Source organism: Zootoca vivipara, chromosome 10 (assembly GCF_965207765.1).
Source record: "Zootoca vivipara chromosome 10, rZooViv2.hap1.1, whole genome shotgun sequence".
Classification (NCBI taxonomy): Eukaryota; Metazoa; Chordata; class Lepidosauria; order Squamata; family Lacertidae; genus Zootoca; species Zootoca vivipara.
In genome coordinates, this window is record NC_142593.1 from 24,150,867 (window position 1) to 24,175,933 (window position 25,067).

The window sequence follows — 25,067 nt, forward strand, 5'->3', positions numbered from 1 at the left end:
ACAGCGGGCCACAAATTAACAGCTGCCAATCAACAATTATCCCCTGGGAGGCTTAAAAGCACAACACCATTAAAAATACAATATATAATATTTAAAGTCAACAAGCAACAGCAAAAGACAGAAAAGGGGAAAAAAACCACAGGAAAAAAGCCCTCACAAGAGACTTTGCTATCATACACTGGTTATGCCTATTTTCCATGTTTAGAAACATAGAATTATAGAGTTGGAAGGGACCAAGAGGGTCATCTAGTCCAACCCCCTGCAATGGAGGTCTTTTGCTCAACGCGGGACTCGAACCCACCTGAGATTAAGTCTCATGCTCTACCGGCTGAGCTAGTAACTTGAAGGATCAGATACAATTTGTTTAAAATTTGAGTCTTGCCAACACTTAGATCAAAGTGGACATCCAACACATCTGATAACAAGAAGGGAGGAGAGAAACACATACATTTATTAAAGCATAGCAAGCTTCGGTATTCCTTGCTTCTGCCAGTAATTCCACATGAAATCAGTGGAAGTAGCCATATTGTAAACCTGGTCTCCCTTTCTTCCCAAAGGTTAGAGGTGATATAGCTTTGATATCTCATGATCATATTCAGAAGGAATGTGGATTGCAGCAGTTGGGAACCTCTGACCCTCCAGATATTTCTTAACTACAACTCCTATCAGCCCTAGCAAACATGGCCAGTGCCAGGGGATGATGGCACTTGCAGTTCAGCAACACCTGAGCACCAAAGGCTCCCCATATGTCATGCCTTGGGCTGTGTGCACATTGCTGTTTATTTACTCTGGCTCCATTGTGCTCCCACCGCTGGCGTCTGCAGCTGTATGCACATGGCGTTAGCCACAATCCATCTATATCCCGTGGCTTCTTGAGAAATACTTGGGTACTTTCCCTCAAAGAAGCTGTTGAGTCGAGGTAGGTACATTTCAGGCAGCTGTTGCGCATGCGCAGATGACAGCACATGCACAAATGGCTGGAGGAAACAAATCGAGTATTGGGCAACCAGATGAAGACAACCCTGCCGTCTCTCTGGTGTATTGAACTAGGTAAGAAAGTGACTTGAAACGCAGCAGGGGCAGGGAAATGACCTCACTGTGTTTCAAGCATCAAATGTGCCCTCAGCCTCACTCGTGGTCCAAATCAGCCTGGTTGCCATGGCATCCCTGACCAACTGCCACTCTTAACTGTCACCAAGCAGGCTGCCTCCGACATTCCAGATCTTCCTTAGGAAGGGCTCATCTTCCTGCAATAGTTAACTTCTTTTTTAAAAAAAACCCCATTCTGCTTGCCATTTGTGGAAGCTTTAGTTATTCATTTAAAAAGCTGGATTACCTTTTCACCTGGCCCATTGATTCCATAGGCACTAAATAAACAAATATTTCTTAGGCGTGCCTACACCCGTTTGCAACATTTTCACATGCGCGTGACCTGCTTAGGGATACGGCAACATGGCAAGGGCTGTGTTTGTGTTTCATGAGGAAAGAAATCTGGGAAGCTGAGTGGCAGCCCTAAACAAAAACACCTTAGGAGACGCAATATTTAGGTGGACGTTGGTGACACCTAGAGGTCCCCTGTTCTTTATTTCTTTTATCCCTTGAAGAATCTGAAACTATTGGAAGGCAGTGTGAGAGACAGACAGACAGACAGACAGGGATGTCCATCAGTGGTTCTGTTGTTGTTGTTCTTATTTGTGGCCTTTTGCCCCTCAGCCTGCTCCCTGCGCTGCTTTTCCTCACGCCTAGGTGAGCCGAACGAGGACAACCGTCGCCTTGGCCATGTGAGCTGGGAAAACGCGCGCGCGCGCACCAAACTGGTCATTCCAGCAGAGCCACGCTCGCTCGCCATCTCTCCCCAAGAGATCCCCACCTCCCGGGGAGTTTCATCCTCGGGTTTCTGCAGCTCCTCCCGGTTCCTTAAACCGGGACGGTCTCCTTGCCACACCGCCTGCTGTTCTCTTTCCATTATTCTCCAAGCGTTCTCTGATCTTGGAACCGCGGAGGCTGCTGCTGGGAGCCGGCCTCGATTCTCCGGAGACGGTGGTGGGTGTGGGGAAAGTCGGTAGCAGGTGCTTCAGGTCCTTCCTGGGCTGCGCGCCATGAAGAAAGATGGCGTGGACAACCCGGCTTTCGAGCCTTCCAGCCCGGATGGCGCCGAGCACAAGCGGGCGACGCTCTCCTCAGGCAGCCTCGGCCGTCCGTCGTTGGGCGCGTCGTACAGTTTGGACCCGGAGGAGCACCTCTGCGGCATCGGCAGGTTCGCGCCCGCCGCGCTGCAGGTCTGCAACAGCCCCAAGGGCTACTTGCTCTTCTACAGTCTCCTCTCCGTCTTCCAAGGTGAGGAGAAAAGAAGGCAGAGGGGTCCCCCCCCTCACTCCCAGGAGACAGGGATTTCCCCCCGCAAGGCTTCCAAGGCGTGCGTGGTCAAGTGCGCCCTTGTGGCGCATGGGTTGCGGTGGTGTGGAGGAAGGCGAATGGAAAAGAAAGTGCAAGTAGAGGGCGGGGAGGGGGGGAGGATTCAGATCAAATGTCTGGGATAGCTCAGTTGGTAGAGAATGAAACTCTTTTTCTCAGGGTTCGAGCCCCATGGACTGGTCCCTTCCAACTGTACAATTTGATGGTTTGATGAAACTATACGTTCCTCCCCCACCTGCACCCCGGCCACCTCCCCAAACAGAGGAGCCAACTCCTTGGGGGACCCAGCCCCCTGGGATATTTATTGATGGGCATTGCCATTCAAATGGTATGTGCGCACCATGTCTTGTGATCTATGATGCGGGGTGGGGTTTACCTGCCCCCCCCATATTTAAGTTGGCACCCCTGCCCCACCCCAAATCATGGGTATCCTTCAAGGTTGTGCATTGAAGGGATCTCTCGTATTTCACTGTGATCAAGATTTGGCAATGCACGTGATTGGACTAAAATTCACTAGATGACTTTTGGGGCCTCTTACAACTTGATGATTCTATAATTATTTGCACATCACTGGTTCAGGGTTTTGGGGCACCACAAAACCTAGCTGAATCAGGCCACTGGTCCTTCTGGTAGGCTTAGTGTGACCTACGCCAGGAGTGGCCAACCTGGATTTGTAGAGTTGGAAGAGATGTTGAGGATCCTCTAACCCAAACCCCTGCAAGGCAGCCGTCCCATATTGGAATTGAACCTTCAACTTTGGCTTTATCACCACCGCACTCGAATCAACTGAACAACCTCGATGTTGCTGGGCTCTCAGCTCCTACCAACCCTGACATCACAGACCATTTATTTTATTATTTTTATTCATTTCATCACATTTATACCTCACCATTTTTTCTCCAAGGAGCCAGAGGTGGCAAATGGGGTTCTCCCTCCCATCTCATTTAATCCGCACAACAACCCTGTGAGGTAGGTTAGGCGGAGAGGCAGCAATTGGCTCAAGGTCACCCAGTGAGGTACATGGCTGAGTGAAGATTTCAACCCTGGTCTGATTTGCAGCCCTGGTCTGACCCTTTAACCAATACTCCACACTGGCTTTTGTCAGGGGATGAGAGGAGTGGTCCAGCCACATCTGGAGGGCAGTGGGTTAGCCCCCTACCCCAGCCTACACTAACTCTAATGTTTCAGAGTGAGTTTCTTCTTTCCATATGTGGAGATTGAACCTGGGATCTTTTGTGTTCTCCCACTAAGCTAAGTTGGCTGCAATTTGTCCCTGCTGCAGCAGCAATGTCAGTGAGCGAACTCAGCCACTGCTTTTTATACAGTAGTCCTCTTTGCCATACTATTCAGAGGAAGGGGACAGGTGAGGGGTGGCTGAAACTGCTCCTTGTAGCTGTGGCCACTGCTTGCTCACCCCCCAGTGGTGGAGCTCTCTGTTACTCTTATCCTGGATAGCTCGGTTGGTTAGAGCAAGCTGCTGAAAATACCAAGGTGGCAAGTTTGATCCCCTCATGGGATGGCTGTATATTCCTGCATTGCAGATGGTTGGACTAGATCAGGCATCCCCAAACTGCGGCCCTCCAGATGTTTTGGCCTACAACTCCCATGATCCCTAGCTAACAGGACCAGTGGTCAGGGATGATGGGAATTGTAGTCCAAAACATCTGGAGGGCCGAAGTTTGGGGATGCCTGGACTAGATGACCCTCAGAGTCCCTTCCAAACTCTACAATTCTATGATTCTGTGAAATGTATGGATGGACAATGTGTGCATTATCTTTATGTATTTGTTTCATTTCTGTCCCACCTTTCCTCCAATGAACTCATGGCACTGTACATTGTTCTCTCACCTCACCATTTGTCCTCACAGCACCCCTGCAAGGTAGTTTAAGCCGAGAGATCGTGACTGGCAAAAAGTTACCCTGTTCGGTTAATGGCTAAGTGGGGATTTGAACCTGGGTCTCCCAGGTCCTGGTTCAACACTCTAACCAGCAATCCATCCTTTAACATCCATGAACTGTAAAATAAAATGAGGCTGCAGTCCAAAAGCATGCCTATTTAAAACCAACAAAATGAAAAAAAGGCCTTTATCTGAAAATATACCTCTTCATGTGAAATATACTAGAAATCTGTGGGACAAAGCTCTTGGTGAGAAGGCCTTAACTTCTCCTTACCACCGCCACCACCTACTTCCCTATCCACCAGAGAACCTACTATCTCAGTGATGGCAAACCTATGACACACGTGTCAGACGTGACACGCAGAGCCCTCACTGCTGGCACGCGCCCCATCGGCCCATTCACGCTGTTGTTGTTCTCACGCCACAGCTTGTCTCCGCTGTTAAAACCTGGATCCTTTTTTGCTGCTGTTGTTGCTGGTAGCCAGAGATTGGTTTTTTAACCCTTTCTGTGCTGTTTTTTGGCACTTTGGCAGACGATGATTGGGTGTAACAGCGTTCATTTTTAACCCGTTCTGTGCTGGTTTTTTTGGCGCTTTGGCAGAAGGTATTATTCGTCATTTATTTCTGTTCTCTTTCCCCCCCCAAAAAAGCGCAGCAGCTTTTGCACCTCCCCCCAAAAAACCCTCCCAAACTTTGGTCAGCAGCTCCCCAAAAAAGCTCAACAACTCTGGGCACTTTGTGATAAATAAGGGGTTCCTGGTTTGGTTTGGTTAAATAATTAGTTTCTGGTTTATTAAATACAGTTATATATTACAATTATACATCTTTGTTATTTAAACTATAAATATCGCGAAATTATGGGTTTTTTTCTCAAAGTGACACACCACCCAAGTTATGCTTGGTTTTTTGACGAATTTTGACACACCAAGCTCAAAAGTTTGCCCATCACTGTACTATCTCTTAATCCTTTACTGACACCCTGTGGGAGGCTGGGCAGAGGGCCAATCCTTTCAACTTTCGCTCGCTTGCCCAGTTTAAGTGTGAAGGAGAAAAAACAAGGCAGCTCCCACTGCCTGGGGCAAAGACACAAACACAACACAATGGAAGATGCAACCCACACACTCAATGGTGGCACCAGGAAAAAAATTTTTGGGGGGAGGAGCAGGGGGCACAGAAATGGCAAAGCATATTTCTAGGTGGACAAGTTGTGTCCCAGAAGTTAACATAAAGTAAAACAACAGAATATTGTTGTTGAGTCCAGCAGTGGGAGGGCAAGTGTGGGGGTGAGCTGCTTGTTCCCTGGCAGCACCCATAGATCCACTGGAGGGAGATTCTTCCAGAAGCAGTGGGAGTCACTCAGGGGTTTGTGCCACCATGTCTTCCTGAGGCCGATGCCAAGCCTGCTGATGGCGCCAGCCTGTTACCACCCTCCTGTGCTATGTGCTAATTTGGCTAACAGTTCAGGAAGTGCTCTGGTGTCCTGTCACAGTTGTGGAGATGAAGGTACTTTCTGCAGGAACAACTTTCCCCTGCCAAGTCCTGGAATGACCTTCTGAAAACAATGGTTCAAGGTGCAGGAGGACGATTGACTCTCTGTGCTCAGGGACACTCGAAGCTATTGGGTTCAGCAGAACCACCTCCCCAGTTTTATAGCCACAGCTTTGGATTTGAATCCTCACTATGTTTACAGATCTGACTGGCCATTTTTATTAGTCTTCCAAGGTGGTAGTAATGCGATATTGAGTATACACCAGCAACTGACTGTCTTTTGCTAAGAGATCGAATTTCACAAGGACAGTTCTTACGTTACAATGGCAGCTTTGTTGCACTTCCTTGTGCCTCTGTCCCATATCGCTCTGGTAACCTTTGCATGCAGAAAATCACATGAAGTGGATTGATTGAAGATAACGTTCCTTCCATCAGTCTGTTACACACAATTTCCTATATGCAAGACATGGCAAAAACAGTGTGGGATGGAGCCATAAGGAAGTGTCGGCCACACCAGAGATGATGGGACCTTCTGCTACTTGAAGTAGAAGCGAATTGGAGTCTCCCATCCTTCTCTCATGTTGAGTTGAGGTTGTGCTGAGGGATGGGTTCGTTTCTTAACCCTGTCCCTCCCACCTTCTTTCCTGCTTTTAAGGGTGCTAAACCCAAATCTTGCCTCTCTTTGTTGTGGGTGTGGATGAGCTTTGTCCCACACATTAGATTAAATGTTAGGAAAGCAAACAACACATAGGAACGTTTTTGTTCCTTCAGGAATCATAGATAGCCAAAGACTTTCTACAAGGCATGATGTGTCACATCAGTGGGCAGAGGACCTGAAAAACAAGTTCTGCCTATTGCATACATCCCGTGCATACATCATGGGATAAGAATACGCCGAACCCGAAAGTGCCAGAATGGGTTACTTCCAGGTTCGGCGTTTCACGCATGCGCAGAAGCGCCAAATGACGTCACGCGCATGCAGAAGTGCTAAATTGCATGGTGAGCATGCGCAGATTCGGTGCTTCAGGTTGCACACTGCTCAGTTTGCAAACGGGGCTCCTGAACGGATCCTGTTCGCATCCAGAGATACCACTGTACTGCTTAATCATTCGCATTTCTAAACAGTGTCTGAAATGATGAATCTATAAATAACACACATACATAACCCAGCTCCAACTACTTCACTGTGTATATTTTGGCTCAAATCATTGTACCAATTTCACAATAATAAAATACTTTGGGGAAAACAATACTGATGTATAAAGAACAGAAAGTTACCCAGCCATGTTGTTGTTGTTGTTGTTGTTGTTGTTGTTGGCGGCATCTGTCTGTCTTGCTAGACAAGGGAGCTTATGTAGAAAGGTGCTATAATAAAAAATCAATGTATCCTTCGATTATCTGATTTTATGTCTCTTTTCTTTTAGGCATTGTGGTAAATGGACTGGTAAACGTGAGCATTTCCACCATTGAGAAGCGTTATGATTTGAACAGCTCCCTCACTGGTATAATCTCCTCCGGCTATGACATTTCCTTCTGTTTGCTCTGCCTTTTTATATCCTTCTATGGAGAAAGAGGGCACAAACCAAGATGGCTGGCCTTTGCATCTTTCTTGATAGCACTAGGAGGACTTGTTTATTCCTTGCCACATTTTACTGCAGGACCATATATATACGGGGGGAAAGTAGAAGGTAAGATATTATGTTTTAAATGTTTCTTTCATTGTCATTTTGAAGTTATGGTTCCTGGATGTATATGTGTGTGTGTGTGTGTCTATATCTATATCTAGATCTGTCTATCTAAAAAAGTTGAATTTATACATTTTGTATACAGTCATACCTTGGATCTCAAAAGCCTTGGCTCATGAACAAATCAGCTCCCAAATGATCGAATCTCGGAAGTGAGTGTTCCTGTTTTTGAACGATTTTCAGAAGCTGCGCCTTGGTTTTTGATCGGTTTCCCACCCCCTCCTTTTTATACCTGATATTGACAACATTTATCTATGGGGTCTCTTGTTTTGCTTAGTGTGCAATGTACCTTTATGTAAAAGCCAATAGATGGATTCCACCCATGCTCATAAAATAAGACCCATTGAATGCTCTGTCAGTAGAGATTCAGCAGGTGCCTTCTGTTTCAACTTTAAATGCCTGCTGATCCATGCAGGCAATTTTGATGAAACCTATGTGGTTTTCACTGTTTGCGTGTGGAGACCTTTTAACCACCCCCAGAAATAAATTCAGACAAGACTCAAATTTTTGGTTTGGTTTTTGGCATAATTTAGGCCACAACTTTATTGATCACAATCAAGTGAGTGGTTGCATAGGCTCTGGTTCGACTAGCTCCCTGCACCTTGCAGGTAGCGCTAACCCAGGGCACCAACCATAGGTCAGCCAAGGGTGAACACCTGGGATAGTGACAAGCAGGACCCTGCTTGGCCACCACCCAGATGTCCCTTGGACTCAGGCTCAGGGCACAAACCACTCACAGGGAAGACCAACCATGAGTCTGTGTATTCCTTCTTAAAGGAATACCCAACACATAGGGATGGCTAGGCATCCTGCCACCCCTATCCACCTGAACCAGAGCCTATCCTCAACCTTACAAGTTGTGACGATTTGCTCCGCGGCAGGCGAAACCCAAATGGTACCAGCCAATCAGCCAAGTGGGGAAAATTCCTGCCGTGCCCCTGTCCCAACGACAGGTGACACACGATGCTATAGCAAGGCCAAGCGCTAGCCCTAATAATAGGGAGAGGTGGGCGGGTGTTCAGATGCACTGAACCCAAAAGAGGAAGCTCAGGGACACGTGCATCAGCTTAAATAGTGGTCCCTCAATAGCTTTGACTGGCGTCCCTCTTGCCCAATTGCACCCAAGATTGAGGGACCACCAATAGGGTGTTGTGGCCGCTCCAGTGTTCCCACCCACAACACAGGGTCTGGTTGTCAGGTCGCACCGCAACATGTGCCCTCTTGTTAGGGAGGACCTGATATATCAGTATCATAGTCATGAACCGCTTTGTTGTTGTTGTTTTTTGGATATAGAAGTATTTGAATAGATTGATACATAAATACATAGCATGATGCTACCATAATCAATAACGTGAACCTAGGGTGGGGCTATGCAGAGGAAGGGGTGAGGCTCTTGAGATTTGGATTGCTTTCTACTCTGAGTTATTCATGATGAAGTAATAGATTATAATTTGGCACGTGGTGGGGGTGGTAAGGGCATGACAGCAGGGTTGAGAGCACACATGACACCAACTCCACTGTTTCCTGCTCTCACACAGCAGTATTTATTAACCACAGGCTCTCTTGCCAGGGAGACTGCATCCTAGGACTTTGTAACCGGAGACAGGCCTGAGAGACTCTGAATGCGCACCTTTGTCTAACTCCAATGAACTCCATCCGCTCCTATTATATTACTTAGAGTTCCCTTTAATTGTCTACCTGCCTGGTTTTGTCTTAGTGGCTTTCCCCCCTTCTTTTCCTTGTTCCTCTTAAATCTCTCTCTCTCTCTCTCTCTCTCTCTCTCTCTCTCTCTCTCTCTCTCTCTCTCTCTCTCCTGTTGGCTTTTGTAGTGCCTTTCATCAAACCCGCTTTTAAAACTAAAAGCAGTTTGCAGCCCAGACTAGGGAGAGCTGCTGGAAGGGAATAAATGCCAGAAATGGGTGCAGATTTGTTTTTGTTTTTGTTTAATAAACATTTTTTATTAAATTTCCCACTTTAAATATCAAATATCCAATGATGGCTGGAGTGATGCTATTTTCAGCCATCTTCTACGGCGCCCCAAGCGGAAGTCCCACATTTGTTTTTTATGTGTGTTGCACGCAGTGTTTGAACTTGCTTGATTTTTATTTATTTATTAGAAGTTTGATACCCCTTTGTGTATTTCTGATTCTTAAGGGTGTATGTAATGTATGCATTATCACCTAAATATCTAGCATGGTGGTCCTTTAAGAGACCACTTTTTTTTTCTTTTTAACCTTTAAGAGAAACAGCTATGACCCAGAAGGCCAGCTCAGAGAGGTAATGCCTGGGTGAAGAAGTTAAATACCTACTCTGTGAGGGCTTCCAAGCCTCATCAAAAATAAAAATGGTCTTCTACCATTAGCTGACAGCATCTTAAAAAGCAGAGACATCACCTTGCCTACAAAGGTCTGTATAGTTAAAGCTATGGTTTTCCCAGTAGTGATGTATGGAAGTGAGAGCTGGACCATAAAGAAGGCTGATCGCCGAAGAATTGATGCTTTTGAATTATGGTGCTGGAGGAGACTCTTGAGAGTCCCATGGACTGCAAGAAGATCAAACCTATCCATTCTTCAGGAAATCAGCCCTGGCTGTTCACTGGAAGGACAGATCCTGAAGCTGAGGCTCCAATACTTTGGCCACCTCATGAGAAGAGAAGACTCCCTGGAAAAGACCCTGATGTTGGGAAAGGTGGAGGGCACAAGGAGAAGGGGACGACAGAGGACGAGATGGTTGGACAGTGTTCTCGAAGCTACGAACATGAGTTTGACCAAACTGCGGGAGGCAGTGGAAGACAGGAGTGCCTGGCGTGCTCTGGTCCATGGGGTCACGAAGAGTCGGACACGACTAAACGACTAAACAACAACAAGTGAGTTTCTACATGAAGAGCAGAAGACAACACAAAGCAGGGATGGCCCACCCGTTGCCTCAAATAGCAGATCCATCCATCCCTCTGCCCACCCACCCACCTGAATGACACCACTGCCACCCACCTCCCTTTACTCCTCAGGCCGCCTCAGGCGGTGTGAATGCGTGCATCAGCATTCCTAATTTTGCCTAAGGTGGCAAAACATCCTGGGCTAGCCCTGACACAAAAGGTGTCTCATTTAATTCTTAATGTTATGTTTTAACATATAAATGGCATAATTGTACTATTGCATTGCATTATTAGCACCGCCGAACGAAGACCGACGAAGAGTCGGACACGACTAAACGACTAAACAACAAAACAACAACAAAAACAAAAACAAAAACATTTTAACCAAGGCTATGGAGCCTTTCTATCCCATAACAGAGGGGGGGGGGAAGGGAACCCAAACGTTTGGAACAGGTCACTTCAATCTAAGCATCTCACTTCTTGCAGTTTAGAGACCGTTACGTTTTCGGCTTCCTACCAGCAAACCAAAGCTGTTGGTGTAAATGAAAGTTAATCTCCCACAGTTGCAATGAAATATTGTTTGTGAAAGAAGTGGTCTCCATTTCCCACCGCTCCCCTTTAGCTCTCATTTATTTTCTTGTTGGCTCTTTTTACAAGTGGATTGTCGTGAAATTCTGTAATCTTCTTATTCTGTGAGAATCTGGCAGAAGAAAACATAATCCCATTACTCTTTATCGTAAGTGGAGTTAATGAGTGCTGGGAAAGGTTGCCTAGTAGGGAAGGATCCAACATCTTTGAATAGGTGCCTGACAGAGAGCATTGCAAACACAGCTATGCAGTCAACCGGCTGCTTGGAAGAAGGCCACGTTGAGTTTCAGAACAGGTTGCCCCACTGAGAGGCTCGTTGGCTGAAGTGTGCGGGGAAAAAATACTTGAACTGAACTAAAAGAAATTATAAATACTACATCTAATGGCTGGCATTCAAGATTCTGGCCTATAGGCTGTGTACACACCATACCTTTAAATCATAGTTAAAACACATTCTTTCCCTCCAAGAGTTACGGTAAGTGCACTTTACCCTTCGCAGAGTTGCAATTCCAAACAACCCTTAACAAACCACAGTGCCCACAATTCTTTGAGGGAAAGAACGTGCTTCAAATGTGCTTTAAAGGTGTAGTATGTACACAGCATAAGTTTGTTATAGCTCCTCAGCTGGTGCTAGGAAGATGGTATGGTAGACACATAGCTGCCAAGTCTCCCGCTGAAAAATGCGGGATCAGCAGCGGCGTGGCACCGGAAGTTGCTTCTACGCATGTCTGGACATGTGTAGAAGCAACTTCCAGTGCTGGAGTCGTCCGATTTCCGGTGCCCATACATGGGTAGCGCGGCACTGGAAGTCGCTTCTACGCATGTCTGGACATGCGTAGAAGCAACTTCCGGTGCCGCTCTGCCCAATTTTTTGCCCAGGCACGGGCAGAGCAGCACCGGAAGTCACATGTCCGGACATGCGTAGAAGCGACTTCCGGTGCCGCGCTACCCATGTCTGGGCACCAGAAATCGGGCAGCACCAGTACCCAAAATGGAGCCTCCCTGGCAGGTAGGAAATCCGGGGATTTACGGGATTTTTTCGAATCCGGGCTGCCAGTGGGAAACGGTTTAAGATACGGGGGTTTCCCACGAGAAATGGGAGACTTGGCAGCTATGGGTAGACATCAATAGGGTTTCATACATCTCATTCACTGAGGAACACCTGCCGCCCCAAACAAAGTAAATGAAGTACAGTAGAACAAGGCTTTAGTAGACTTTCAGATGGGGAAGAGTCAAATTAATACGTCTATTTGAGGCATCATCTTTTAGCCCAGTGGTCAAGCACGTTTCATCTTCATTGATATGGGATGACACAGACTCGCTTTCCCCCATTATACATTCAAACTGGCAAGGTTTCTAAGGAGGATAAAAATTGCCACACAATTGATGTTAGCAGAGCAGGGTTAGAGTGAGGACATAAGGAGAGCTCTGCTGGATCAGACTAAGGCTGGTCTTGTTCAGCATTCTGTTCTCACCATGGTCAAGCAGATGCCAACCGGAAGGCTGCAAGCGGGACCTGAGCACAAGAGTGAATGCCACAGGTGGGATTCTCAGCAACTCAGAGGCAGATGACTCTGCTCTATCAACTACTGTAAATACCTAGCAGTGGAGGTAGACCACCGCCATTGTGGTCAGCAGCCACTGATAGCCTTATCCTCCATGAATTTGTTTATTCCTTTTTAAAAGCCCTCCAACTTGGTGCCCATCACTGCCTCTTGGGGAGAGTGCTGTTGTGCTCAAAGGAAGCCTTTGTGGTCTTACCATAGGCTAACCACTTTGAGAACAGCATGCAGGACTAGATTCTGAATTTTCCAGCATCCAACTTCATTGGACGGCTGTGACTCCTAGTATCATGAGAGATGGAGAAAAACTTGCTTTACACTTTCTCCATACCATGCAAAATTATATACATCCTTATCATTTTCCCACTTAGATTTTCTCCAAACTAACCCCCTCCAAAAGAACAGTGTAACCTTTCCTTATAGGGGACTTGCTCTAGCACCTTGTTTCAGCACCATACCGGTAATATACTTCTTGAGATGCAGTGGCTGGAACTATGCACAGTAGTCCGAGTGTGCTTGCACTCTAGATTTGTGTTATGTCATTACAATTTTGGCAGTTTTATTTTCAATCTTTCCCCTAATGATCCTTAGGATGAAATTTACCTTTTTCACAGCTGCTTCACAGTGGGTCGACATCTTCAAGCTATCCACTGTGACCCCAAGGTCTTTTACCAGTTCAGACCTGATAAACATACATGGGAATTTAGGATCTTTTATTTTAATTTTATTTTTACCACAGTGTGCATCTCTTGCTTACGTACATTGAATTGCGCTTGACATTTTACTTCCCATTCACTCAGTTTAGACTTTAGAGGGATCCTTTTGGAGTTCCTTACAATCCCATGTTGTTTTAGCTGTCCTTTTTTTTTTTTTTTGGATCATCAACTAACTTGACTGCCATAGCCACATCCCTCTAAAGCTATATAACAAAAAGAATTGTTAATCAAAGCGTATTCAGTATTGAACCAGGCTTGTTTTTCTCATCTCCCTCCCCTTTGCTTAACATATCCATCTTGATGAAAAGTTTTGGTGGGCTCAAAAGTTGGAATTTTGGAATTTTTCAAAATAAAAATGGTAGTTTAACCTTTAACTATGCAAGTTAACACAGCCCACCCTTTTCTCCACTTGGCTTATTTGGTGGGTTTCTTTCCCAGAAAAGTTTGTTAGTTATTTGGTGGCGGGGACATGCAGAGGATTGGCAAATAGCACTCCAGGAGACGATACCATTGTCCCTGCTGTGAAATAGTCCTAAGGTACATGTCTTAGTTTTCTCCCATTCAAGTGACAGGCTGCCAGTTTTCTTCCATACAGGTGTAGTGTTCCAATAGACCCCTCCAAGAACATCACACTTGGGCACATATAATAGTGAAGAGCAGCAAATTTGACACAGGCTCCTCCGCTTTAAACTTACAATGAGAGCTATTCCCCCCCGCCTTTCCACTCTGGAACCCTTAAAATACGAGGCCTTTCTATCTATCTCTTCCTTGCTATGATGATAGGCATATATTCTTAGCAATGTAAACACTTCAGTGACTTATAAAGTCGCCCTTTTCTTTCCTTGGTGGCCAAAAAGATCAGAAAAAAAGACCCTGGGAAATTTGCAGTGAACTGTAAGGGAGACGCAGAAATCTAAATATTTGTGGCACGACACCTGTTTTGCTTTAATTTATTTTTGATTCAGATTAGTCATGGCCAATGGATAGTACAAGAAAGTTATTTGGATTGGAATAAACATAATGAATGATACCAGCAGTTTGTGGCTTCATTTGAAAAAAAGATTAGATGTCTAAAGCAATTGTGTATTCTTCTCTCTCTCTTTAAAAATCCTACATTTCTTCAGGTGAACACTGTTTTGATAGACGATGATTCTCATACTTCAGATTAATTAAATGGGAGCTCCCTCTAGTGGCATTTATTATTATACCTCCTTTCGATAGTGAACGCTAATGGCGAACACCACCAGGACTGTAGTAAAAATGGGCCAAGAGGGAAGCAGCAGCAGGCTTGAGGGATTCTGAACTTTATAAAGGAAAAAAAGAACTTTATAAGTTCCCCTCCCTCAAAAAAACAACAGCAGCTCAATAAAGACTGAGCAAGTTCAATAGCCACAACAAAATGGGATGTCCTGCTTAGAGGGAATAGCTGGACTGGGGGGGGGGATTAGATAGGAGGATACACAGCAAAATTTTGTTGCAGATTCCACTTGCTATGCTACTAATGTGCACCCATAATAATGCTTTGAAAAACCTAGGAACATTGGAAGCTTCCTTATGCAGAGTGCTGGTCCATCTAGTTCAATATTGTCTACAATGACTGGTGATGGCTCTCCATGATTCCGAGCAGGAAAATTGCAAACTGGGACATTCTGCATGCAAAGCAGATGTCCTACCACCAAGGAAGAACTTCGTACCATCTGAAAGCTTGCCGTCCATATTTTCATACACATTGGGTCAATAAAAATGTAGTCTTACCTGCGCTGCTTATGTGATATGAATATCCAAGCTATATCAATATAATACTCTTTCAATTGAGCAAAGTTAAAATATTCCCAGAAGAAAAGTCAGTGATCTTCATGGAGCAGTGCTGACATTATGCACAGTGAATATTTTGCAGCTCTGTGAAAGGTATTTCATACATGCATGTCGGGTTATTTATGATGATGGATAAAAATGCACTATATAATTGTATATAATAATAATAACAACAACAGCAACATCTCTCTATATAGCACTTTTTTCTGTGTGAGAAGGTGTTCAAAGTACATAAGATATTATTTTAGTAATCCTTACCCACCACTCTGCAAGGGTGATATTATCTCTAATGGTGATATTATATAAATTGAAGGTGGGCAAAGTACAGAAGTTGAAAGGTAGTTTCATTTTAACATTTTACATTTCGTTGTTGTGATTCATTCTCACTCGCTTCCAATGTCACCCCCTGTTCCAGGGCTATCCAACACGATGCCCTCCAGATGTTGCTGGCCTTCAACTCCCATCAGCCCCAGCCAGCATAGCCAATCATCAGGGTTGATGGGAGTTGTAGTCCTCACATGGGCTACCCAAATATTTTTTTTTGGGGGGGGGGAAACAACCATTGAAAGTTGTTATCCTGAACAGCCTGCATCTTCTCCCCATGTCACCTTAAAAGCTGCTTTGTAACTTCTTTAGTGTTCTGCACCAATTGCTGGGTTCAGTGGTATCTTGGACAACCCAAGACCTATGCTAATTCATCTGAAAGCAAATAAATTTCATTGATGTAACAAACTTTCACTTCCAGATATCTGTCCAGTAGACCTGGCTGCAATTAAGAATGCCACATGCGACCCTGGCATAAAAAAGAGTCAACTCTCCAACTACTTCTACGTTTTCCTGCTGGGGCAGCTGATTTTGGGAGCAGGTGGGACTCCTCTTTACACACTGGGAACAGCTTTCATCGACGATAGTGTCCCCAAGCACAAGTCTTCAGTCTACATAGGTAAGCTTAGCTGAAATTGATTTCGAGAAATGCCCATTTATATTGATTATCCGTCAATATTTGGAAGAATGTCCATAGTACCTCTTGTGCCTTCTGTTTGTTTGCTTACCATTGTATACATGCCCACAAGAGACATAAGCCCTGCTAAGTCCAATGCTAAGTCCAGTGTGTGCAAAACCGCAAGAGGTTGAACACATGCAAAAAATAAATAAATGGCATAGTGGTTAGAATGCTGGACTAGGGCATAGATTCAAATCCCCACTTGGCCATGAAGCTCATTGAGATGCCCTTTTGCGGGGATAAAATGGGGAGGGGGGGAGAACAAGGTCTACCGCCTTGAGCTGCTTGGAGGAAAGGTGGCGTGTAAATGTCATAATGGATAAAAATAAATAAGTTGAATATATGTGGGGTTGCTCCTGGGACCAGCTTCAGCCTCCTGCATGTTTACTCTGCATGCTTTCAGTGGGCTTCTGTGGAATCTAAAAGTGATCATCTAGGCCAAATGCATTTTGGATCCTTACAATACAAACTATTATCTTTCTACTCTGCAGGAATTGGTTATTCCATGTCATTGCTGGGTCCGGCTATCGGTTATGTATTAGGAGGACAGATGCTTAACATTTATGTTGATTTCAATCGTGGCCCAAGGCAAGGAGGGTTTTTATTCTTCTTTTTTCCTTTTACTTCCATAGTGTTACCCTAGAACTCCATTCCCCGCCCCCAACAGCAATGTTACTAAACTCTGCATTTTAGCCTTATGCCGAACAGATAAAAATATATCCACTGGATGTTGAACTGGACTTGGGGGACTTGCGTTAGGATGTTGGAACAGCCACAGAGTTAAGAGGCATTTTCCTTACCGGTAGTTAACTTACTGTTTATTTGCTTTTGATCAATGAAGTAAAAAATAAAACCAAAAAAATAAAAGATAGTAATTTCCCCAGCTGGTGAGGCAGCAGTACCATTGTTTATATAATTGTTATTATGTTGGATCTTGAAGGGCTCAGTATGTGATGAATAAGCCAGAGGTGTATAATTTATCTTGCAGAATAGCCTGGCAGAATGTACTGGAAAGTGACTCAGCTAATCATGTCTGTATTAAAACTGTGTTTGCTAAATTACTATCTTTCTAGACCCGACATCACTCAAGAAGATCCACGTTGGGTTGGAGCTTGGTGGGTAGCGTTTGTTGCATGCAGTTTCTCTACGTGCCTTTTGGTAGCACCGTTTTCATATTTCCCAAAGCAATTGCCAGGTAAACACATTTTCTGAAGCAGGAGAGAAGTGCCGTCCTGAGCGGTTAGGGCCTCGAATATCTAGTTGGAAGCTCTAAGGTTCTAGCATGAAAGAGGCTTGGAATATATACCCTGCCTTGGCCTAAACATGGCTTCAGTGTTCCTGTTTTATGGTGACCTAGATTTTGTGAGATGCTTGAGAATCATTTGCGTTTGTTGTTTTAGCCCTCATAGCCATCAACGGAGAGATCACAATTACGTCTGCCCACTTGCACGCGAGAAATTCCACTAGTGCAACAAGTTTTGCCTTCTGCCTTCCAATGCCTTGCCCCCCTCACATCTGCTCCAGAATATCCCCTTATCCTCCAAAATAGATGTGGCAGTCCTTTGTGGGCTGAAGGTGGAGAGCAGGCCAAAGAAGTCCCATTGTGCTAGCTCATGCTATGTTGCTTTCCCCTAGGCTTATCTGGCAGGTAATATTATTGAAGTACAGTGGTACCTCGCTAGACGAATGCCCCGCCAGACGAATTTTTCGCTAGACGAATGGGTTTTGCGATCGGAGGTTGCCTCGCAAGATGAATTCATTTTGTGAAAAATTCATTTAGCGAATCGCGGTTTCCCATAGGAATGCATTGAAATTCAATTAATGCGTTCCTATGGGAGGGGAAAAAATTCAATGCATTCCTATGGGATTCGCAAGATGAATTTTTCGCAAAACTTAAATTCGTCTTGCGAGGCACCACTGTACTGAAAGCAGCGTGCACACACACATACACACACACAGGTATTACAACAGAATCATGAAGCCACCATTTTTTAATTTTTTGATAGAGACAGATATAAATCTGAGACTTCTATGTAGTTTACCTGCACTAGTCTACTTTAATCACACTTTAGAACATTCCAGTTGGGGAAATAAAACAAGTGAGCTGACTGCATTCTTCTCAAATCTGCTAAAGAAAAAGGAGAAGGCTTTTCTTCTCTGCTTCCCTTTCCCCTTTTGTCTGAATAGATTAACATTAAAGGTGGGATGGTGCATAAATATCGCCTTATCACAGCTGCTTGTTGGCTTGGATGTGTTGTGCTGTGTCATCCGTTGGGGATTTGGATTCATTCGTATATTTGTGTGCATGTGTAAAACTAACAAGAACTGCCACAATCTAGCATTTTTAGTTAGCAAGAATGCCTCTTATAATATAATCCCAATATTTAGGAATCACTCGGATGTCTTATAAAATAATTTTAAAAACCCATAATTATGAGAAAAACATAACTCTTCCTTGCACATTGGCTAAGAAGGTGGGAAGGGCAGGTGCAGATGAACTGCAGGTTAAAAGACTGTAAAACTGAATCTGTTTAAGGGATCAGGTTTTACCTTTAGAAAGGTAGAAAGGTATAAACGAAGAAACTTTTCTCAAACACCTGGGCTATAATGATTTTGGCCAGGTGGACCCCAAGACCTTGTTTGCAGGAAAATTGCCATCTTACTCTAACGTATCTCAGAAAATGGCCACAAGCTTATGTCTCTCAGACAAAATACCGAGTCCCCTCATGAATCCCTGCAGTTGTGCTGACAGGGTAGGACTTTGAGGCAGAAGTCCAGGGTCCCACTTAGCAGAATAATGCAGCATGGGACTGGCTTTTCCTATTCTCATCCAAGGTTGTAATCCTTTACCCAGTTTCCTGGCTGCGCCACTGGGGAAGTTCCCTCTGACGTATAAAGAGATTTTCTTTTTTTCTTTTTTTAAGCAGGGGTGGAATCCTCGTCCTCAAACTTGGGTGAAGTGATGCATCACCCAGTACTGATGCAGCGGCATAGTCAGGGTATCCCGTTAGAAAGGCTTGGTGTAAGTCTCTGTCCAGAAGCCAAGTGTGGGGCAGATGGACCATAGAGCTTCCAGCAGTGGCCTTAGGACCAGTGGCGGAGCTTCATGCTCTGGCACTGGGGGTGGAGAGCAGGCGTGGGCGTGGCTTGTATGCATCCCGGGGGCGTGGCGCATGCCCTGGGGGCATGGTGCGGGGCAGCCACGATGGCACCTCACTGGGATCGTGGTGCTGGAGGCGGTACGCTCCCCCCACCTCATCTTCCTCTGCCAGTGCTTAGGACGGCCACCTCCATAGATTGGCATCTTGGGGAGGCCATATCCTTGGAACGACCCTGCAGTGGTTTCAGCCCTCCTGCAGGAGGCTGAAAGGGATATATAGCCAATGCCTGAGCCAATGATCCACCTACACCTGTAATCAATAAAGTTGTGGCCATTTTCAACCCAATTAGTTGTCCTTCCGAGCCTGTTCTGCCACAGGTTATCTCGTTGGTGGGAGGCAGGGCCGTCTTAAGGGTATCCAGCACCGTGGTGCAAAAATCCCTCTGCCCCCCCGTTTCCATCCGGCCTGAACTCACCTCCAGGAAGGATCACCTGCTGTACCCTGGCCTCAACGAGGAAGGGCGGGCGACGGGCATTTATTTTTTAAAATAAACATTTATTTATTTTTAAATAAATGAAAGTAAAAAGAGTAAAAATAAAACTAATAGTAATAATAATAATAGTAATAATAATAATAATAATAATAATAAGGTGGTGATAGTGGTGGCAGCGGCAGGGGCGGCAAGACTGAGGCTCCTCGCCTCAAAGTGTCCCTCTCCCCATCCAGGGTGGGGATGGCAGCAGCAGCAGCCATGAGGCCAGGGCTCTCCCTCTTCCCCTCCAGAGCACCGGTGCTCCACGGGCCGGGCTGCCCCAGGCCTCGGAGCTCCACCCGGTTGATGGCCGGGCGCCCTCGGCTCTGGCTGGGCGCGATCGCTGGGGGGGGGGGGAGGCAGTGGCGGTCTCGGTGGCTCTTGGTGGCTCAGGAGCCCTCAGGCAGCGTGAGCACGCCAGCTGCTCTGAAGAGCTCCACGGCAGCGTGCCCATCACCACCTTGCCTCACCGGAAGTCCCGCCTCTACCAATGAAACGCAGCACTGGGATGAGGAATGACCCAGGCGCTGCAGAGCAGAACAGGGTCCTAGTGCCCCTGCTCTGCCTCGCTTACCTCCCTGCTCTCCCTGACGCAGCTGGCGGGTGTGCAGGAGGGAAAGGGGAGGCTGCTGCGCAACTCCCCCACTTGCTGGGGCACCCCAGTGGGAAAGATGGGCCTGCCGGCAGGTAGGGAATGAAGACTCTGTGACTTGGCCTGCAAGAGATTTTCTTCTTTTCTTCTTTTAAAAAGCAGAGTTGTCTTTTAAATGTCCTGGCTGTGCTTTTTAAATAGACAAACCAGACCGAATATAAGCCAATCCCTATCAGCCACAGTTGGCAGGAAGAATGGCTTGTGTGAGTCAATTAGAGATGTTGAAAAAGAAATTAAATGTGCTGAGTTTTTCACACCATGGATGGATAAGAGTGTCGGACTCCTTGTAGCTGTTTATACGTGAACAGTACATGTTCAACAGGGTGGGGGAGGAGGGAAACAGACTCCAGTTCACCAAGGAATCACATACACACATGTGCCCATCAAAGCAAATTGGCTGACTCCAAATGGTCCCAGATATGGAGCTTTGTGAAGTTAATTTGTCAAACATTAAAAACAGCAGCTTATTTCCTTGTGATTTCTGTTCTCTTGTGCCAGGTACAGCTGTTAATCATGCCTTTGTGTTATCCTATATATGCTTGATGATCTTTCTCCCACCGCCCCCCAGGTACACACAAAATACGAGCTGAAAAGATTTCTGAAGCACATCATGGTGGAGCTGACATTCAGCCTGATTATGGTGGGAAGAGTCTCAGAGACTTTCTGCTGACACTCTGGGTAATTATAAGCAAGGAATCTAGAACAGTTTCCTCAGATTCATGTCATTGCCTATTTGTGTGCTTGAAGCGCAAATAACACTTCCATAGGCAACATGAACCTGTGCTCAGGTTTCATTTCTGGTAGGGTGCTAGGTAAGATTGGGTGCCTGATCACATTATTTAATTCATAACTTTTGGTAAATGGGACAAAGTAAAAAACAGAATTATAACCCCGAAGCAAAGGACAAATGCTTTTACTAGGAATAATACAGTTTATCAACACACACATTTTTTTTTTAAAAAAAATCAACAACACCCACAAGTAAATCCGCTTGCCAATGCACAATGTCAGAAGTCACAAAATAATTCCTCCCCTTTTTTTCTAGTTGCTTCTGAGGAACCCCGTGCTGATGTGTCTTGTATTCGCTGCTGCAATGGAAGGCTGTGTTGCCACTGGCATGGCAACTTTCTTGCCCAAATTTATAGAAAATCAGTTTGGATATACATCTAGCTATTCAGCCACCTTAGGGGGTAATGTATTTCTCTTTATTTATTTTACAGAATATGCTCTTAATCTGTTTACTGCTTGAGTTAAATAACAAGAGCAGAGTAAAACTGGATTAGTAATACAAAGTCTGCAGTTCTAAACAGGTTTGCTGGGGAATGTGGTCCCTGCGAGGCTTATTTCTGTGCAAATATGTTTTCCTAGTGCATGGCTAAGAACATACCCTCCAAGTGTCCCTATTCCCTAGGAACAGTCCCGGAATTACAGAAGCCATCCCGGTTTCTGATTTGACCCCCAAAGGCCCTGCTTTTCCTGAATAGGATGTCCCTATTTTCATTGGAGAAATGTTGGAGGGTGTGTGTTTGTAAGAATCAGCTAGGAACTGAGCTAATGTCTCTTGGCCTGCACGCTGATCCCTTTGAAAGGAATCAGGGAAACTAGCCACAATGACTGTTTATACCTCTGTGTCAGAGACAGTATTTCTGAATGTTGATTGCTGGGAATCACTATTGGGAAGAATGCTTACAGGCTCCCCTGGGCATGGACTAGGCCACCTGGAGATCAAGATGCTAGACTTTGACAGCCTTTGGCCTGATCAGGCAAGAATGTTCTTATATTCTTTAGCAGTATGAAACTCCTGTTGGCCAGATCTTTATTTAATTGCCCTGGGTCTGTCAGACACTGGTCTTGACTATGTGGTTCCCTTGGTTATTTCAGATATTTCTAAACTGAGGGAAAATGTCCTCCACAGATTTGCTTCCCCACACAGAAACAGTGAATTGGAAAGGGGACATACCATCTTTTTGTGCTGGTGTGGGAAAGTTTTTCTGAACATTTTATTGTGCTAACAAACTGGTAGTAGTAGCAGCTTTTAAGAAGTCATCTTTTTTCCACTTTCCATGTGTGTGAACACAATTCTATCCCCTGCCCCAAATGTGAGAGCACCTTTCCAGAATATGTCAGTGTGGCTCTTAGGAGGAGGCTGTACCATAAAGAGGCTTTACTGGGGACACAGCGTAACATGTAGTTTGGCACTGAGAAAGCATGCTAGCCAGAAGAGAAAGTGCAGTTGAGATCAAAGATATATAACCTTTGGCTCTTGCGTGTGACATTACATTCATGCATAACAGCGCTGTTAGGTTCACTGGCCCTGTGATGCGCAGTAAAAGTTGACTGGCAAACCACATGGTTACAAAATCAAAATGATTTGAAGCATGTGGTAAGATGGATTTTGGAGTGGCAAGCTAGGGTGCAGTGACTAGAGTGCTGAACTAGGACCTAGGAGAGACACAGGCTCAAATCCCCACTCAACTGTGAAACTCATTTGGTGACCTTCTGCCTCTCAGTCTAACCTACCTCACAGGGTTGCTGTGACAATATGGGGAAGTTCGTGCACACTACCTTGAGTTCCTTGAAGGAAATGGTGGGATATAAATATTATAATAATAAATAAACTGATTTAACTGTTGTTTAGGTATTATTTAACGTCCAAGATATTCTTAAGCCCTTTTTGTGTGTTACAGTCATGTAGGTCTTTCATGGGTAGGAAGGGAAATGGGGCCTAGCCCTGCCTCCTTGATGTTGGTAGCTGTGTGCAATGTTGTGGTAGGATTAGCATTATAACCCACTTTTGCTTCTATCTGTGAAAGTTTTATGTGCATTTACCATTTCTATATGTTCACTGTTTTATATTTTCTTGAATTATTGATGACTGCTATTATTAACAATAAATGTTAATTCAAGTCTCTGTTGTCACCTTGTTTTCCCGCAGGACTTGTGTTGGTCCCAGGAGCAGCAATAGGTCAAATCATAAGTGGTATCTTAGTTTCCAAGCTCAAACTAAGTTGCAAAAACATAATCAAGTTCATCGTCTTTACTTGTTCAGTGGCACTTGTATTATGTTTGGTCTTTTTAATTGCTGTCTGTGGGAATACACCATTTGCAGGTGTTTCAGAAAATTATAACGGGTAAGTATTTGTTCAAAAGATAACAATGAGATGGGCCTGACTGTGTGTATACTGCTATGAGTGTATACTGTGTGTGTATTGTTGATGACAACGCTCAGAGGATGACCTCCAAACCATCTTAAATATATTCACAGAAGCTTGCAAAAAGTTTGGCCTATCACTCAACATCCAAACAACCAAAGTGCTGCACCAACAAGTACAAAATAACCCCTCTGCAGTGCCACAAATCCAACTCAATGGTGTAACATTGGAAAATGTCCATCACTTCTCCAGTTATCTTTACACAAGGGCCGACTTTGATGCCGAAATCCAGCATTGCCTGAGCTCTGCGCGTGCGGCTTTCTTCTGATTGAAGTGCAGAGTGTTTGAGGACCAGGTTGTTCAAAGGGAAACCAAAATGCTTGTTTACAAAGCTATTGTACCACCAACCTTACTGTATACTTGTGAAACATGGACCACTTATAAACGCCTTCTGCAGCTCCTCAAAAGATTCCATCAACGGTGTCTCTGAAAATTTTTACACATCACTTGGCAAGACAGGTGAACTAATAGTGTGCTGGAAGAAGCAAAGATCATCAGTGTTGAAGCAATGATTATTCAACATCAGCTTTATTGGACTGGTCATGTTGTGTGGGTGCCTGATTATCATCTTCCAAAGCGACTTCTCTATTCCGAACTTAAAAATGGAAAGCGTAATGCTGGTGGTCAACAAAAGAGGTTTAAAGACTGTCTCAAGGCAAATCTAAAAAATGTAGTATGAACACCCAATTGCCTGCAAGCGCTCCAATTGGAGAACAGCCTTTACCAAAGGTGTCATGGGCTTTGAAGACACTTGAACTCAGGACGCAAGGGAGAAACGCCCTAAGAGGAAGGCACATTTGGCAAACCCTCACTGTGATCAACTCCTTCCCAGAAACCTTTGTCCCCACTGTGGAAGGACGTGTGGATCCAGAATTGCCCTCCATAGTCACTTACGGACTCACTGTTAAAACCGTGTTTATGGAAGACAATATTAGTCAGCTATGAATGATCGCCAAAGAAGAAGACTGCTAAGAGAACAAAATCAAGGCAGCTAGTTCTTGGGGTTAGGTGTTCTGAGCCTAATTATGCATGCATCACTTGATAGCTAATCAGGGCTGTCACAACACACAGTGTGATTCATCAGCAGTTCATTAGTCCTGTCACATTTGACGGAGCTTATCATCTATTAGTCATATATTGGGGGCTTATCCAGTATAGCAACACAAAGGCAGCTTTCTGTTCATGTTCTCTAGATTGGAGCTATGGATTTTGATATGATTCTGGCTTCTGATAACTATTAACTATTGACAAATATCTCCTTTTGGTACAAGGAATACTAGAAAGTGGTGGTAGTCTTCCTCCAAGTGTAGTTGGATGAAATGGACTACCTGGTCCCATTTCAGTCAACACCATGGTCTAGCGTTGAGACAGCCTTGGTTCTGATGGATGACTTTTGTTAGAAGAGAGGCGGAAGGAATGTGAACCTACTGATTTCCCTTCTCGGTGGGTTTTGAAACTGTCAACC

The 25,067-nt window shown here is 44.9% G+C and overlaps 1 protein-coding gene across 1 annotated transcript in view; it reads left to right on the forward strand.

The window, feature by feature from the left end:
• Window positions 1-436: 436 nt before the first annotated feature.
• SLCO4C1 (solute carrier organic anion transporter family member 4C1) overlaps window positions 437-25,067 on the forward strand; it is a 36,023-nt gene continuing 11,392 nt past the window's right edge. Inside the window, exons 1-8 of the mRNA XM_035100188.3 lie at window positions 437-2,337; window positions 7,226-7,489; window positions 15,848-16,045; window positions 16,597-16,693; window positions 17,179-17,300; window positions 20,959-21,068; window positions 21,436-21,580; window positions 23,326-23,521. Of these exons, the coding sequence (XP_034956079.3) occupies window positions 2,100-2,337; window positions 7,226-7,489; window positions 15,848-16,045; window positions 16,597-16,693; window positions 17,179-17,300; window positions 20,959-21,068; window positions 21,436-21,580; window positions 23,326-23,521 (1,370 nt within the window). The 5' untranslated portion in view covers window positions 437-2,099. The remainder of the gene's footprint in view (window positions 2,338-7,225; window positions 7,490-15,847; window positions 16,046-16,596; window positions 16,694-17,178; window positions 17,301-20,958; window positions 21,069-21,435; window positions 21,581-23,325; window positions 23,522-25,067) is intronic.